General features: G+C 42.6%; 1 protein-coding gene across 1 annotated transcript in view; it reads right to left on the reverse strand.

Annotated features, from left to right (window-relative positions):
• Positions 1-208: 208 nt before the first annotated feature.
• Positions 209-18073, reverse strand: part of SETD2 (SET domain containing 2, histone lysine methyltransferase) — a 126412-nt gene continuing 108547 nt past the window's right edge. The window contains exons 19-21 of the mRNA XM_045492690.1: positions 3384-3464; positions 1383-1484; positions 209-1039 (exon numbers count right to left, since the gene is read on the reverse strand). Of these exons, the coding sequence (XP_045348646.1) occupies positions 878-1039; positions 1383-1484; positions 3384-3464 (345 nt within the window). The 3' untranslated portion in view covers positions 209-877. The remainder of the gene's footprint in view (positions 1040-1382; positions 1485-3383; positions 3465-18073) is intronic.

Genomic DNA, 18073 nt, shown 5'->3' on the forward strand with positions numbered 1-18073 from the left:
TAAAGCTGATTCTACCCTGTATACAGGCACAAGATCCCAGGGCCAAAAGTGTCAGTCACAGTGAGACCTGTTGGGGACAAAGCTGGTGATGAACTCCAAGTTCAAGGATTAACTTTGGACTTCACACACCTATGGCAACCGTCGCTCCTTTCTCCAGTGACACCACCATATAGAAACATGCTTGACTAGCTTTTAGGGAACACACGTGTCAAGTTCTTTAATTGATTTTATTTTTTACATAAAAAGTTCAGTAAAAATTGGATAAAGTAAAGTGATTTTAAGCAGTAAATCAATCTTATCAACATAGCACAAGGCTGGCCAAAACCACAAGGCAGCCTGCTTTGGAATATTTACATGATAACAAATTAAACCTTGCAGGAGAACTTAAACTGTCCTTACAAAGTCTTCCTGTGATCTAGCACGTAGAGGCTAAAAGCAAAACGAAAAACAAACAAAACCAGGAAAAAACAAATTATTTTCAATATATTCACATATACATTAAAATATAATACAGATCGTCAGGGTGAGGGGTCGTGGGTGGGGACGCGCATGGGTCTGTGCGCTGACAGCACCGCCAAGGAGGAGACCCAGGTTTGGGAGTGGGGCTAGGCCTGGCCAGGATCTTAGCAGGGTCCTTCCCTAAGCCCTTGCCTCTGATGGGCCTCCAGCCACACCCCAACGGCTAGTGATCAGGGATCACTTGTTGTAGATGGAGCTCGTTTTCCTGGTTTTCAGTTGAAAACCTGTGGGTCTGAATTCCCCAGGGCGACACGTCACCGGTAGCATAGCCCTGACAGAGGGGTGGGGCGGCGGGCCCGCAGGATTTCTCCGAGTCTGTCCTACCTGCTCGCCTGTCCTCCCACCCTGGCCCCACCAGTCACTCTAATTCAGTGTCCTCTTTGGGTTTGTAAACAGCCCCAAACTTCTGCATGTACTTCTTAATATACTCCTTGGTTTTGTGTTTCACATTCTCATTGCACTCCAGGTCCTCAGGGTTCTTACAGTACTTCAGCTCCTTATTCATAACGCCGTGAGTCAGCTGTCCAGGACACAGGAAGAGAGACCACAGTGGAAATGATTTTAGCGGGGGAGGACCAGCCTGGTGCCTCAGGGCCCTTCTCACCAAGACTGAGGTTGAATCAAGAGACAGGCTGGGGCAGGCTGGTGCTGGGGTCAGCAGAAAGGGGAAGCTCAGCTCTGTAAGTCTGTTAGAAAACACCAACCCTATCCTCAAGTAGGGTGCCCTCTCTTCCCAGACCTTCCCTCTCTCTTCCTGGGTCCCCAGCCCAGGCTTCTGGCAAAGAAAACCCACTTTCTGTGGTGAAAGGTACACGGTTTTCCCAGAACACTGCCAGACCACAAGCAGAGGGGAGAGGGGATACCTTGCGAGCTAGGTGTTTGAAGTCTTCAGTTGTGGTGATTCTTCCCACTTTGCAGTCAGGTTTCCGGTAAGGGTTCAGGCACTGGACGATGAACTGGGACATCTGCAGGCAGGAGAAAATGCACACACTGCTCAAAAGTCCAGAGAGGGCAAGGGCCTGTGCTGGGGAAATAATCAGACAGCCAATCCTTCCCTTCTCACCACTCAGGCTGGCTGGTTTAGACAGAAGGATGCTACTCTGCCGGGGAGGGGTGGGGGGAGGTGGCAAAAGAGAAGATGACCCTGGGTTGGGCCCGGGAAGGAAAGTGCTTCCTGGGGTAGAGGGAGCAAGCCTGACTTTGAGCAGGAGGGGGAGAGCCAGGGCAGGACTCCTCTGCTGCATCTCATGGTAGCCCCAGGTTTCAGCTAATAAATCTCAGGTGCTTGGCACAGAGTGGAACTGAGTTCTCTGAGCCCTGGAGGCATAGCAGAGAGAGTGTGCAAGTGCTACCAGCAGGAGGCTCAGCAACCCCAGAAACACAGGCATTTTGTTATAGAAGGTCACTTAGATTCTGTGTGAACTTCTTTTAATTTTTTTTTTTTTTAACTAGGCTCCACGCCCAATGTGGGGCTTGAACTCAGGACCCTGAGATTAAGGGTCACAAGCTCTGAGTCAGTCAGGCGCCCCAGCGTCACACTTCATCTGATTCCTACAACACAACGTGAAGCACATGGAAGTGCGTGTGGTGTGACAGCTGCTGGGAGAGGACCCAGGGTAGGACCCTCTTCAACACACAACTCCAGTGTCCTCCCGAGCTGTAGCGTCTGTCCTACCCAGTGGCTCTCAAAAGAGACCCTGGCACAGGACCTCCAAAAGTATCTGTGGTGCTAAGATCCCAGGGTACAGAGGAAGCAAAGAGGTCAATGACAGCCATTTGGTCAGGAGGCACCCTGGACAGGGTCTACCCATCCCTGAAACTCAGGGAAGCTTCAGATGTTCAAAGAATAAGGCTATATCACGAGGCAGGCACTAAACAAAGCTGCTGGTGGGCTGGGCCAAAACACCAATAATTTCACTCAGGGACAGCGAGAAACTAAGTTTTATCCCTGGAAAGGGCTTTTATTCAACGTTTTTCTACGGCATTCTGGCCTCCATACTCTCTCGCTTCAATCCACTTCCCCAAGTATAGCCAGGGAATTCCTTCTTCCCAGCTTCAAGTCGGCAGTGGGGCCCTGTGACTCCCAGACACACAGACCCTGTATGAAGAAGCACGAGACTGTTCAGTCTCATCTTCCAACACCCCTCACATACCCTGTGCAAAACCCCCAGACTACTTACAATCCCTTGGGAGGGACGAGGCTTTCTTTTACTCCTGTACATTCTACAGCCTGAAGTTCTATCCCTCCTGATCCACCCGGTCCATTCCTACCTGCTACACAAGAGCCCTTCATGACACCCTGAACAGGGACCTCTAGCCCTGTGCTGGCACACTCCTCACACAGCCGCCATTACTTATTTACAGGTCTGTTTCCTCCAACAGTCAGTGAATCAAAACTGGAGTTTAGAACCTAGATGCCCGAGGCAGACCAGGCTCGTGGGCTGACAGCGGGAAACACACACTTCCAGTAGCATGAAGAGGAGCTGCTTTCTCCCAATCCTGTGAGGATAAGGCAGCCACCAAATGCGAAGTCGTAGAAACAGGACTGGACTTTGAGCCAGAGGGCCTGAATTCAGGTTTTCTGTCTAGAACTTGCCTTGTCTGAACCTTAAGAGGTCCACCACCTGCGTAAGAAGAATGACAATTCCTGTCTTGCCTACCTCAAGAGCTGTTACAGGGATGAAATGACAATGGATATGAAAGTGCTTAATACCTACCTGTAAAGGACCATTCCAACGTGCCCTCGTCACGTGACAACTATACAGTCACAGAAGCAAGGGAACACCCAAAGGCATTAGGACAAGAAAGGAAAGGGCTTAAGCTTAGGCCTACAGAGCTTAGTGCCCACACCCACTAAACCTTACCTCTTTTCTGAATACTTCTTTGCTTTTCTTAGCCAGCTCACTGGAGGTGTCTGCTTCTGCTGTCTTAGGCTTTTTTGACGTCTAGAAATGCAAAAGAAAACACAACAGTGGTGGCATGAGACGTCATGTCAGTGATGCCCTGCTGTTCCAGAGCCCTCCTTTCTTTCCCCAGCTGGAACACCTGACCCCATTCAGGAGCCTAAGTGGGCATGGCTTGGAGTCAGCTCGGCTGCTGTCACCCCAGTCTCACCGCATGTTTCAATCCTGGCATCTGGCTCTGGTCTCCTTCCTGTAAACCAAGTTCTTTGCCCAAAGTCAAAGTTACATCCTTGATGTAGCTATACATTTCCAGTTGTTTCAGAGTCCCCTTCCCTGAGGAGAAATGTGCTGTGTGACAACGGACCACTAGGGTCCCTGTTCTGTGCTTCAGTACCCACACTGTCAAGTGAGGCTGGGACTCGGTGAGCCCCACCTCTCCTGGCTCTGACATTCTGTGATTCCAGGACAAAAGAAAATGCTCTGAAGACCTTTCACCACACAACTGGAAGGTCAGACCACACCACTGCCCTCATCCAGGCCTTTCCACTCTCCATGGATACTCGTCACCTCTCCTCCAAAGGCAGAACAAGCCAGACTGCAGGAAAACAGTCTCAGCATGCAGGGGAGGCTCCCTGGAGGTTGGGATCTCCAGCTCGGGAATGGAAAGCCCAAAGACATATTGTAGTACTGGGGGGGAAGGAGACCAGGGTCATCCAAGTCAGTGAACAGATGAGAGGATGCTAAGACACAGAAGATACTCCATCCGAAGCTGGTAAGATGACGACAAACCTAAAAATACTCCCTCTTCCAGCTGTGCTGGAGTCAAGGCTGCCAAGTTCCCCCTAACTGGGCACCGCCAGGAGGTAAGGGGCCAGCAGCTGTGGCATTTGGAGCACCTGCCATGCAAGGCCATCTCCCCATACCTTTGCCCACCACCAAGCATCAAGCCCCTCGCTATTAAATGTGCTTTTCCACGGAAAAGATCTAGGAGCATTCCCCTTTGAAAGATTTCAGATGGACATAGCCACAGTTGCTATGACGGGTACTTCATGTTTTTGCCAGCTGCTTAGAGCAGAGAATTTTTCTACTCCCAAACCACCCCCCAGTTTGGATTCCTCCGCTTCCATAAACAGTATGAAGGCGCTGGTGATGAAGGAGCTGTTCAGCTCACTTTGCTCTGGACCGGCTCCAGAGAAAGGTGAAACTCCCTTGGCTTTGGGCTGCTACAAATCTGCTTTCTCTGATTTGTTATAAAAGCTTTACATATTTTCCATTTTTCCACTTTCTGAGGCTGTGGGAGCAGGAGGGAGAAGGCAGGGCAGAAAGAATATTACAGATTCAACCTGTTTTCAGGAAACAAGACCAAACAGCACACTGTAACTCTATTTTCAAATGTTTTGCTTTGGGATTTTGTGGTTATTTTTTCCAGTAGTAGGGACTGTGGCTGTGCTTCACAATAAGACCTCAGGTAGCAAGGGATCAAGAATTGCCTGACTGTGCCAAGGAAACTTCCAACACACCCTCAGCTGTTCTCTTGTAGCTCTCGGAAATGAGTGGCAATACCAACGGCTACAGAGAGCCCCTGGAGATGACAACCATCTCAAGGCTCCTGATCCTAGAGAAGAGGCCAGGCTCTCAGTGAGGGTACTGTGCAAACAGAAATGTTCTGCTTCCCTCTGAATGCGGTATGTGTTCAAAAGCTAAATAAATCTAGCATATATTTAACAGCTTTCTAATTGAATCTCTGACTTGGTGAGGTTGGTAGGGCTTTAAAAACAGTTACAGAGCACAGTCCACTGAGCTCTGTCTAGGAGATTTCGTGGTCCTTTTGAGTGCTGAGCAACTGGGACTGAGAAAGGAAATGTTCAAATGAAGGGTACCTAACTTTACATCACAGAAATCATACACCAAAATGAAGTACTCTAGGGAGTACTGAAATTCATGTATGCCTCTTGGTCTGTGGTCTGCAAATGGCATGTGAAATGATTTCAGAAACTGGTTAATGCTTACTTCAGCCCAATGCCAAGCAATACCTGGAGCCAGAGTCAGAGCCAAGGACAGCACCTGATGGACACTGACATGAAAAACCTCCTTTACTCCAAACAAGTCCCATTTAAAATATTAGCATCTCTACAATACATAAACTTTTAAAACAAGTGTTAGTAACCTTCTCAAATGCCTATTGCCAAATAAAAATCCTTTAGCACCAGAAAAGACCATTAGCTTGTACCAACGGTCCCAAACATATAACAAGCTATTTCATGGGGTAGAGAACATCTACCTAATGCAAGTGGTCTTGCTGAGATCCCAGGAACCCATCAGAGAGGGGAAGGCACTCTGATGGGTGCAAAAGCAATGTTTTCCCAGGGCCTCAGCAATAATCAGCCTTTTCCATCTGCTGCCTCATATGGGGAATCAGCCAATGGAGAACTGTGGTGGGAATCTACATGAAGAGTGGCCAGATGAGAACACACAATGAGATGCAGTCAGAGGGCTCGGTAGACAGCCAGAGCTTCCTGCCTTGAGCAGCTCACCCTGCTGTCGGCCTTCATCTGGGACATGTCTGGATTCCAGGGAATCTGGCTGGAATATGATCAGACATGAATATGACAAGGAAGGCCCAAGTACCTTCACATTACCTAAGGTGAGGCTTCAAGTCCTTTTGGCTTAGAAGGGAATGACTTCAAGTTTTTTGGATGGCTCTGATAATCACATACTGGCTGTGTAACACGACAAATGCAAACTCCAATCTTTATTATACTGACAGAGATGACCATGTCACAAAGCCCACACGCCTTGGAACTTAGGAGTGTGGGGTTGGCTGAAATGAGTCCTGCCAGAGAGAGAGCAGGATATACCCACCTAATGCTTCTCTCTTCCTGAATTTAATTTAAATACTACCCCTTGGAACATGAAATGTAAGACATTAGTCAAGGAGGAACTTTATCTTTCAGGGCAGCATGAATCCAGAAGAAGTTGAGCTTATCAGAAACACTGCACATGATTCAACCCAAATCCTGCAGTGTGTGACCCTGTATATGTCAACTGAAAATAATAAAAGCTCAGTATATTCTGTTTTGGAGCCGCCACCACCTTTGGTAGCAAAAAGAGCAAAATTATTTATTTCAATGTTTGGCTCTAGATAAGGCGCCACACTTCATTCTGTCAAGAAAAAAAAAAAAAAGTACTCGTTAGGGAAGGGAGGATTGGACAGGAACAAAAAGATCTTTAAGGCAGTTTCTAGAAACAGTGTTTCAAAAGTCTGACTAGATTACACATAGGCTGCATCTATTTCCCTCAGAAAAGTGGAACTGAGAAAGCTGGAACGAAGGTCCTAAAGACATCTCTGCGAACCAGAAGGCCCCCTACTCTTTCCATCTGGCCCTGAGTGCAGCGCAGCCCTGGAGGCTTCTCTCTGGTCCCCCAGCTAGCAACCAGGCTGTACTTATTGGGCAACTTAACTATCTGCTCTGCAGAGATCTGGGCTCTGGTTTCTGACAGTCCTCTCTCAAATGTGATTTCTCTCTATTGCTAGGAAGTGATTTCATGTGGCATCCTTTTGCAAACTGCCCCAAAGCCAAAGATAGGACCATCAACTGAGGAAAGACTCATGGCCCCTGATCCCATCCTCTTCCAATTCCATCAATCCAACAAACACTCTACAGCCACTCTTTTAACATAACATAGTTACACTCAGGACATCTACTACACTGTGTCTGAGTGTTAACTAAAAGCCAGAAGCCAGTAGTAAAAACTGCTGTCTCTCAGTCATGCAAACAGTCAGCAATGATTCATGTCTCAGGCCTCAAAGGGAAAGCTAGACTTCACACTCACCAAATGAGGGATGATGGAAGAGAGCACAAGATGACCAAGAGGAAGGAACAACACTGGAGGAAAACAGAGAAGGAGGGCTCTCACAGACGCTTACTCTCAGCATCAAAAGCTTTCAAAACCACCCATCCAGCACCACATAGCACTCTTCAAATAATTCTCTGCCCATTACACACCTCCCCCGTGTAGATATCATAAGGTTTCAAAAAAACACTAATTTACTGATGTCTCAAACCTAGATACAACTGCCTACCGGCCACCATTCCTACCCTGAATCTTGTAAGGAGCTCAAATCCACAATGAACTTATTTCCAAACCTCTTCCTGATCTTTCCTTCATCTCCTAGACTGAATTAACGGGGTCTTATGCCACCAAGCAATAAATGAGGATGGTGGGCCATCCTTGCCTCTTCCATACCCACTTGTTTGCAAAGCCTTGACCACAATGCCTCTCAAATGTCTTTGCGTGAATCCCCAACATCTCCACTTTTAGTCCCTCACTTTGCCTAAACTATTCTTAATACTCTCCAATCTGATCTCCCTGCTACCAATCTCAACTTTTCAAATGAGCCTGTTTCGCTCAAGGGAAACATGAGACTATCTGATTCCCCTGCTTTAAAAGCATTCACTGGCTCCCAAGTACCTATCATACTTATAATAATCACATCAGTAGCACACAAAGATCTTAAGAGAACTTAAATAGGACTTTTCCATATTTTTGTCTTGTTCACTACCCCATATGCACCAAACTCACCATACCCAAATATATTGTTCCCTATATATACGGTCTTGTCCTCACCTTATGTGTTTGCAAAAACTGCTTTCTCTACCTAGAATGCTCCATCCTGCCCACACTGGCTATAAGGTAAAGTCATGTTTTGTGACATTTCACCGATGCATCTTCTCAAACCATTAATCACTGTGCTCCCATAGCATTTTGTACATACTTTTTATTTTTTATTGTTTTATTTTAAGCAGGCTCCATGCCCAGCATGGGGATAGAACTCACGACCCTGAGACCAAGAGTCGCATGTTCTACTGACTGAGCCAGCCAGGCGCTCCTGTACATACTTCTAATATAGCAATTATCCCACTGTGTTCTTGGTTTATGTATGTGGCTACTTCTTTAGAATGAACTTCCTGAAGACTAGTATTCAGTTTTATTTCTTTTTCTATCCCTAATACCTCACACAAAACATGTAAATTAATGAAAATTCACAATAGTACAATCTGTAACTCCAAGGGAATTAAAATCTATACAAAAGCCCTAAAGATGAAAAAAAAATAGTTGGCCAGAGAAATAAAAACACTCTAAAGGCTTCCTTCCTCTGTGTTTTGAGATACTAGCCAGATGAATGCAGTTGTAAACTGGTTAGGAAGGTTGGATCCAAGTAAGTCCCTAGCTATCCAAGTCAGAGTACATCTTAATGTCAGAAACTATGGTCTGGAAAGGGGTACAAAGACTGACACCTCAAGCCTTTGGTCTTTCAGGACAAGTTTGGGTGGAAGATCAAAACTCATTTGTTCTGTCATCTGTTATATCCAGATCAAAGGGTTAATAACAGAATAGATGACTTTTGTTTACATTTTCTCATAGAAATACTAGAAAAGGTAAAGCTGACAAATCAGAGATAAAAGGCTAAGAAGCTAAGATACAGGGTGAATATCCAACGAGATTTTGCTGGAAGCACATAACAGTTATGGGGTTTTTCTTTGGGTACTTGTTTCTATAAAAACTCTCCTACTGAACCTTCACATACTGCTGAGGTGGAAATGTACAATGATATAGCTACTTTAGAAAACAATTTGACAATTTCTTAAAAGTTCAACATAAATCAGACATATGACCCAGCAATTCCACTGTTAAGTGCCTACCCAAGAGAGCCGAAAATGCACATGCAATGAGATACACAGATATCCACACAGCATTGTTCCTAACGGCCAAAGGTCAGGAACAACCCAAACATCCATCAAGTGGTGAGTGGCTAAACAAAATGTGGTCCATCTATACAAGGGAATAGTGTTCAGCCATAAAAATGAAATTCTGATATATGCTATAACAAGGATGAACTTTAAAAACCTTACACTATGTAAGAAGCCAGTCACAAAGACCATGCATTATATAATTCCACTTATATGAAATGTCCAGAAAAGGCAAATCTATCAAGAAAGAAACAGATACAGGGCACCTGGGTGGCTCAGTCGGTTGAGCGTCTGACTTCGGCTCGCTCAGGTCATGATCTCATGGTTTGTGAGTTCGAGCCCCACATCAGGCTTGCTGCTGTCAGCCTGTCGGTGCAGACCCTACTTTGGATCCTCTGTCCCCCTCTCTCTGCCCCTCTCCTGCTTACACTCTCCCCCCAAAATAAAATAAGTATAAAAAAAGAAAGAAAGAAAGAAAGAAAGAAAGAAAGAAAGAAAGAAAGAAAGAAACAAACAAACAAACAAACCAACCAGATCTGTTGTTGAGCTGGGGGTAGGTATGGGGATTAACTGTAAAGGGATATAAAAAAATCTTATGGGGGGGATAAAAAACGTTCTAAAAGCGTATTATAGTAATGGCTGCATAATTGGTAAATTGATTAATTTTTGACATCTATTTATTCTTGAGAGAAAGACTGAGTGTGAGCAGGGGAGGGGCAGAGAGAGACAGAGACAGAATCTGAAGCAGGATCCAGGCTCTGAGCCAAAGTCGGATGCTTAGAGCCACCCAGGCACCCCACAACTTGGTGAATTTATTAAAAGTCACTGAATTGTAAATGTAAACAACTAAATTTTATGGTAGGTATGTTTTACCTCAATAAAGTTGTTTGTTTAAGCCCTTCCACAGTCTTGTGCTTCTTGGCCATGACAAGTTAACTGTTAATGAACTATCCCTCTTACTGTAAACAACCAAAACACTAGGCAAAATACATGAAAAAACAGTTGCCATGCATTGGACATTAGGCAGCACTGGATTACCATACCAGAAACAAGGGACAAAAGAAGGTATGCCCTGAGTATCCTGGCCTTCCTTGTGTACCAGACCCCAGAGCAGGGAGGAAAACCTAAGCATAGCATAGCATGCTGGTCTCATGAGCTGAGGAGATAAGACTGCAGCTCGAAGTGTCTGAGATGAGCTATAAACTAACAACTGCCAGAGCTCACAGAAGACTGGAAAACATCTGAGCTTCTACCAGTCGGAGTGAAGAGACCTTGGTGTGAACCTAAGGCATTCAGTGAAGATCCAAGAAAGACCACATCTTGGATAGTGGCAGTCATCCCAAGAGAAAAGACTACTCTGGACCCAACCTACCAAAAATTAACAACAAACTTCTGAAGAATCAAACTGATCTTTAACCGCCTGCCAAGAACAAAGCCTATCAGTCTTTCGTAGACAATAAAACTCTGAAACTCAATGATGTAACAAGCACAATGTCCAGTGCTCAAACGAAAATTACTCGATGCACGTGAAGCAGGAACATTTTAATCTGATAATCACAGGAAAAGTCAGTCACTAGAAACATGCCCAGAAATAAAAGTGAAGCTGAACATTACGAACATTCAAGGATCTAAAGGAAAACAAAGAGCAAAGAAACTGATACTATTAAAAATAACGAAACTGAAATTTTAGAGCTGAAAAATATAATTGAAATAAAAAAATCTATTTCCATATTTGATGAAAAATATCAATCCACAGATCCAAATGGCTAAAAAAACCAGAGAGGTTAAACAAAGAAGACAACACCAAGGTACATCACAATCAAATTCTTAAAAACCAATTTTAATGAGGGGCGCCTGGGTGGCTCAGTGGTTAAGAGTCCGACTTCAGCTCAGGTCACGATCTCGCGATCTGTGAGTTCAGGCCCCGCGTCGGGCTCTGGGCTGATGGCTCGGAGCCTGGAGCCTGCTTCCGATTCTGTGTCTCCCTCTCTCTCTGCCCCTCCCCCATTCATGCTCTGTCTCTCTCTGTCCCCAAAATAAACATTAAAAAAAAAAATTAAAAAAACAAAAAACAAAAAAAAAACAAACCAATTTTAATGAGAAGATTAAGATTTTTCTCCATGCAGACAGAAAGGAGGAAAGAAATATCATATTTGGGGGAACAAAGAGAAGTACATCCTTCTTATTAGAAACAACTGTAAATAGGGGCACCTGGGTGGCTCAGTTGGTTGGGTGTCCGACTTCAGCTCAGGTCATGACCTCGCAGTTTGTGAGTTCGAGCCCTGCATCAGGCTCTGTGCTGTCATCTCAGAGCCTGGAGCCTGCATCAGATTCTGTGTCTCCCTCTCTCTCTCTCTCTGACCCTCCCCCCCCACCTCACACTGTCTCTGTCTTTTGAGAATAAACATTAAAAAAAATAAAAGAAAAACTGTAAATAAGGAAAAAATGGAATAACATCTTTTAAGTGTTGAAAGGGAAAATAAAATATCAACTTAGAATTCTATATCCAGTGAAAATATCCTTCAAAAATAAAGGTAAGAAGGAGTCTGGCAGCTTCTCACAAAATTGAACATACTCTTATGATCCAACAATCATGATTCTGGATATTTACCCAAATGAGGAGAAAATTTATGCCCACAAAAAACTTGCACAAACTTGGAAGCAACCAAGATGTCTTTCAGTAGCTAATGTATACATGAACTGTGGTTAATCCAGACAATGAAATATTTAGTGCTACAAAGAAGTGAGCTAGCAAGCCACGAAAAGATCTGAAGGAACCTTAAATATATAATGCTAACTAAATGAAGCCAATCTGAAAAGGCAACACACTACATGAGCCCAGCTATATGACATTCTGTAAAAAGCCAAACTACACACACAGTAAAAAGATCACTGGTTGTCAGGGATAGTGATAAGGGACGTGGACAAGGAGGGTAGGATGAACAGGGGGAGGACAGAGGATTTTTAGGGCAGTAAAACTATCCTGTATGATACTATAATGGTGGATACATACCACTATGCATTTCTCAAACCCACAGAGTGTACAACACCAAGAATCCTAATGCAAACTATAGACTTTGGGTGGTAATGATAGGTCATTGTAGGTTCACTGACTGTAATAAATGGACTGCTCTGGCAGGCTATTGATAGTGGGTGAAGCTGTGCATGTGTGGCGACAGGGTTATAGAGAAACTCTGTGCACTTCCCACCCAATTTTGACGTGAACCTAAAACTGCTCTAAAAAATAAAGTCTGTTAAAAAGAAAAAAAAAAAAAGGAAAGACAAGAACACTTTTCAGACAAACAAAAACTGAGAGAATTCATGACCATTAGACCTGAAATACTAGAAATATTAAAGGAAACTCTTCAGTCTAAAGGAAAATGATTCCAGAAAGAGCTCAAATCTCCATGAGAGAAATTTGCCAGAACTGGTAACCATGAGGGTAAATATAAGACTTTGCTCCCAAGTTTAAAAAATTTAACATGTAATGAACTGTTGAAAGCAAAAACCTAACAATATATTCTGGGGTTCATAGCATATGACAGGATAAAAAGAATGTATGGTAACAGTACAATGGACAGGAGGGGGCAAAATATAAGTAGGTTCTTACAATTATAGATACAATGGTATTTGGCGTGAGACTATAAGGAGATAAATATTCATATTGTAAACCACAGACCAGCAGTTCTTAAACTTTTAGGTCTCAGGATTCCTTTTTTGCTCTTCAAATGTTTTTTAAATGTTTATTTTGAGAGAGAGTGAGTACATGTGCACACGAACAAGGTAGGGGCAGAGAGAGAGAGAGAGAGAGAGAGAGAATGAGAATATGAATATCCCAAGCAGGCTCCACACTATCAGCATAGAGCCTGATGCAGGGCTTGATCCCACGAACCGGGAGATCACGACCTGAGTCAAAATCAAGAATTGGACACTTAACTGACTGAGTCACCCAGGCGCCCCTGCTCTTCAAACAGCTTTTGCTCATATGGATTCTATCTATCCAAATTTACCATTATTAGAAATTAAATGTAAACAAAAAATATTAATTTTAAAACAGCATCAACAAACCTATCATATGTGAATATAATTTTTTTTTGTGAAAAGGTAACTTTCTTTTCCAAAACTAAAAAAATTATTAAGAGTGGCACAGTTTTATATATTAGAAATCTCTTTAATGTCAGGCTTACAGAAGACAGCTGGATTCTCATTTCCTTCACATTTAATCATGTCATGTACCCTTTGAAAAATTCCATGGTATACTTATGAATGAATGAGAGTGACAAAGGAGTATGATGTTTTAGTATTACTATGAAAACAGTTTTGACCTCATGGCTCCCTTGAAAGGGTCTTCAAGTCCCTAGGGGTCCCCGCACTACACTCTGATAACCACTCCTTACAGAAACTACTAAAAAGTTAAATAAGGAAGAACGGATAATAAGCCAATAGAAAAAGATAAAATGAAGTATTTTGGGGGAAAATGTAAATTTATCCAAAAAGAAAGAAAAACACACACAGAAGACAGATGAAAAAAATAGGAAAAAAATGAGGGGGGGGTAGATCTTAAACCCAACGTTACTGACACATTTACTAAATATTAACAGATTAAACACACCAATTAAAAGGCAGAGACTGTCAGAGTCATGGGTAATGAAAAGGTAATGGGTAATAAAACCATCCATAAGAGTCTGAATTGCTTTGCATCAGTGTTACAAATTCCTCTATTTGCAGCCTCATTCTGAATTTTAGGGCCTATGACATAAGCCTTAAGACATAAACACTGTAGAAATCAATGAGCTACTCATCTACTCCCCTGATAGATTCATAAATATTTTATTAAGTACCTCTATGTCATAAACTGAATAAACATCCTTCTTTTGTTCTTGATAGGTAAAGAACCTAAAGCCAAAATCTGGTACAATACCTTTCTAAATATTTAACTTGCAAAAAATTCGCATATAGTTTATTTTTTCTCTTTGAGTAGATTCTGAAAAATCTCTGAAGAACAGCTCTCATACATGGCCAAAAGTGCCCTCCACTAAGTAACGTAAGCGTTCCTAAAGTCAGGCGGTTTGCCCCATCACTGCCAACACAGAGATTTCCTATATGTAGATGGCAGCTTCTGCTGCAGGCGCTGGTCAGCCTTCTCCCAGCTTCCACGGGTCCACAGCACTTGAGTGGATTTCACAAGTACTCTCTTCTACCTTCTATGATAACTGACCAAAACAATGCCAAAATCTTGCTCATTATTCATACTCAAAGATCATCAAAATCATTTAAAAAAATTTTTATGTTTATATTTTTGAGAGAAAGAGAGAGGGAGAGAGAGAGAGCATGCAGGTGAGGGGCAGAGAGAGAGGAGAACAGAGGATTTGAAGTGGGCTATGTGCCAATAGCAGAGAACCCTACGCAGGGCTCAAAGTCACAAAGTGAGATCATGACCTAAGCTGAAGTCGGACACTTAACCAACTGAGCCACCCAGGCATCCCCAAGATCAATTTTCTTAAGAGCTGAGGGTGACTCAGCTCCTGGCTATATAGAAACTAATCTGACAGATTCTATATGTGAATCACTGGCTGAAAATCCAGGACAGTTAACACAGGAGTCTCAGTGATCTCCCCATGATCAGGTAAGCTATTTGGGTGCTAGGGACTCAGGTCACACCACTATCATCCCTTACCCTTACCCAAAGCATGGTGCTTTATGAGGACTCCTCCAACAATCATTGAGCTGTTCTTAAAAGAATTTCCAGATTTGACTCTGACTTGTTTACACATAGAGAGGAGAATCAGAGATTATAATAAATCTGACACCATGATCTGAGCCACAGAATCTAGCTATACCTAAAGCCAATACCACTCTTGACTTTCAAGTTATACAAACCAATGTCTTTTTTTTTTTTAATGTTTGTTTATTTTTGAGGGAGAGAGACAGAGCATGAGTGGGGGAGGGGCAGAGAGAGAGGGAGACAGAGAATCCAAAGCAGGCTCCAGGCTCTGCACTATCAGCACATAGCCCGATGTGGGTCTCGAACCACGAGACCATGACCTGGGCCGAAGTCAGACACTTAACTGACTGAGTCACCCAGGCACCCCCAATATGTCTCTTTTTATGTTTATGCTGGTTTCAGCTACATTTTTGTTATTTACAGTTGAAAGCAAACATCTGCAAATACAAAGGTGTAATATTAAATGTGCTGCAAACAATAAAGTGTTTTATGTGCGAGAATAAGGGAGAAAAAGTTTAGACAAAAGCAAATAGCCACAGAAAAAGTTTTCCTTTCTTCTGAATTACATGGCTAGAATGTTTCAAGCTGGTTACCAAAGGTGTCATTTACATAAAATCAAACATTAGGTATAAAACCTCAAATTGATTTTTATCTTCTGCTCAGATAGAAATGGTACAACTATTTCATGAACAGGTCAAATGTACTCAAGAAACTGAAGATATAAGCATTGTTTTGGTTTGACTATGATTCTATTTAGGAGAAAAGACACCTCTAATCTTCAACTATTTGTCCACAGCAAGAACTACACTTGGCAGCCTAATTACACTGTGCACCCAGATTATTATGATTTGAATTCCAAGAGAGTTATTTATGTATTTGTACTTTGGTAAAGAAGAATAATGGAAACATTTCTCTCCTATTTTCTCTGAAAATTGACATCTTTAAATTTCCATTAGAAGTCTCACTATGTAACATCTCTGAGGCAATTAAGAGCTAGGAGGAATGTTTCCTCTTTATAATTTCCCACTTTATAATTTCTCATCTTTACATAAGCACCAACCCCCATCCCAACATATAGGAGCATAGCTATACAGGAGAGTTATTTCTGAATTAAATACTGGATTTAGATTTGCTTTTGCAGACCCCTGAATGGACTCGTTGTCTGTTGTTCAACATTCCTGAAATAATTTAATGATATAATTGAAACAAATGTCAGGAGGCTAGCCTTTAAGAAATGCTAGAGAAAGGCTACACTATGTGGGCTGATTGGAGAAAATTCTGGTACTCTTACAAATACACATTACAGTGGAAGTCCTTCAGTCAAACACCTCTCTGCTACAAATGCAAATATGCTGATTTCTTAGCTTTCCTAGTCTGTCCCTCTAAACCAAATGAAGCACACCTTGGAGAATGTAATACACACTCACATATTAAAAAATAACAGTATAGGGGCGCCTGGGTGGCGCAGTCGGTTAAGCGTCCGACTTCAGCCAGGTCACGATCTCGCGGTCCGTGAGTTCGAGCCCCGCGTCGGACTCTGGGCTAATGGCTCAGAGCCTGGAGCCTGTTTCCGATTCTGTGTCTCCCTCTCTCTCTGCCCCTCCCCCGTTCATGCTCTGTCTCTCTCTGTCCCAAAAATAAATAAACGTTGGGAAAAAAAAAATAATAACAGTATATAGTTAAAGTATCTTATTCTTTCAGAAGCCTATTACCAGGTTTCAAAATATATTAAAAACACATAGAGTTCTTTCTGATCTCTTATTAGTGGCGTTAAAGTCAAGCAATCTCTTTTAATAGTGCTAATGAGTAGTGTGGTAGAGTTATTTGAAAACAGCAACTATTTTTCCCTCTCTTATTACTGACATTTTAGAAGAGCACCAAGGAACACTCTTCCATTAGACAGTGGGAATCCCACCACCTTAGTCATTCCCAAGTAGAATTTCACCTTGGGAATCATCTCTATTATCTCGCTACACAATGAAAACAAAAATCATAATTTTTAGTTGGTTTAAACTCCTAAGTAGAGACCCTGTGAGAAAACATTTCTCTGCTGCCATAGAAAGTTCCTTAATCACAGTCAAGTTATATCTACCATACTCCAACCGATTTCCTGGCTGAGGTCTGGCCCTTCAAATTTCATACAGGCTTTCACGATGTAAGCATGCAGTAAGAGCTTCATATTTACAATTCACGAAAGGGATATATGATACGCATCCCTATACACCCCACCTGTGGACTGAGTATTCTCTCCCAACTTTCAAATCTGATCAAACTAAAAGTCTGTTATTTTGCCTTCTATTAATAGCAACAAAAAAGTATTAATTCTAATCCTAACTTTGAACTCACACTCCAGTATGTTCAGACAGATTATAAAGTAGAACAGTTTTCCACTAAAACCTAATTATACATCCACATATTTTTCCACGGTTGTCGTGAATATCATGTTAATTTAGGGCCTTGAAGCTTTTCTGGGATTCAGTGTACATATTTACTATAACTAATCCAGGGCAGGAGTTGAGAACCCACAGCCTTGCCTAGAACATGTTACTCACTTTCTCTCCATGTTATCAGATACAATCTGATAAACAGACTCCCCGAGTGGTATGTATACAGTGAGCTTTTGCAATCATACTTCTCCTACAGTCAATCAAACAGTATTCTACACTAGACCAGAACACTGAATCATAATTAATGGCTAAGGTGCAAAAAGTAAGGTCTCTTGACATGCTTTATAAACTTGGTCTCAGAGCTCAGCTGTATTCCTACACCAGGGATCTCTTCTCAAACTTTGTTTATTTTTCAAAGGATGTAACTAACAGAGCTACAGACGTCTGCAAAGAGGGAGGTGTTGTGGTTTTTTGTTTGTGGTGTGTTAGCTTCTGGATACTTTAAATGGCAGTTGCCTAACAATCCTGGGCATATTCCTAAATGATTCAAGAAAATGTGACAATACCACAGTTTCAGTGATGTGGTTAAGTGACTCCAGTGATTCATTCGAAATTTAGCAGGCTCCACGTGGACTTAACTGAAATGCTTGGTTTTTTGAAGAATGGCAAATATATGCTGAAGGAAGGAAAATGCTTCCCCCAAGTGAATAAAATGACAGAAAGTACATTGTTTCCACTTTGATTCTTTCACTCCAACCTCCTTCCTTTTTGCCCTCTTCCCTCTCT

Source organism: Leopardus geoffroyi, chromosome A2 (assembly GCF_018350155.1).
Source record: "Leopardus geoffroyi isolate Oge1 chromosome A2, O.geoffroyi_Oge1_pat1.0, whole genome shotgun sequence".
Classification (NCBI taxonomy): Eukaryota; Metazoa; Chordata; class Mammalia; order Carnivora; family Felidae; genus Leopardus; species Leopardus geoffroyi.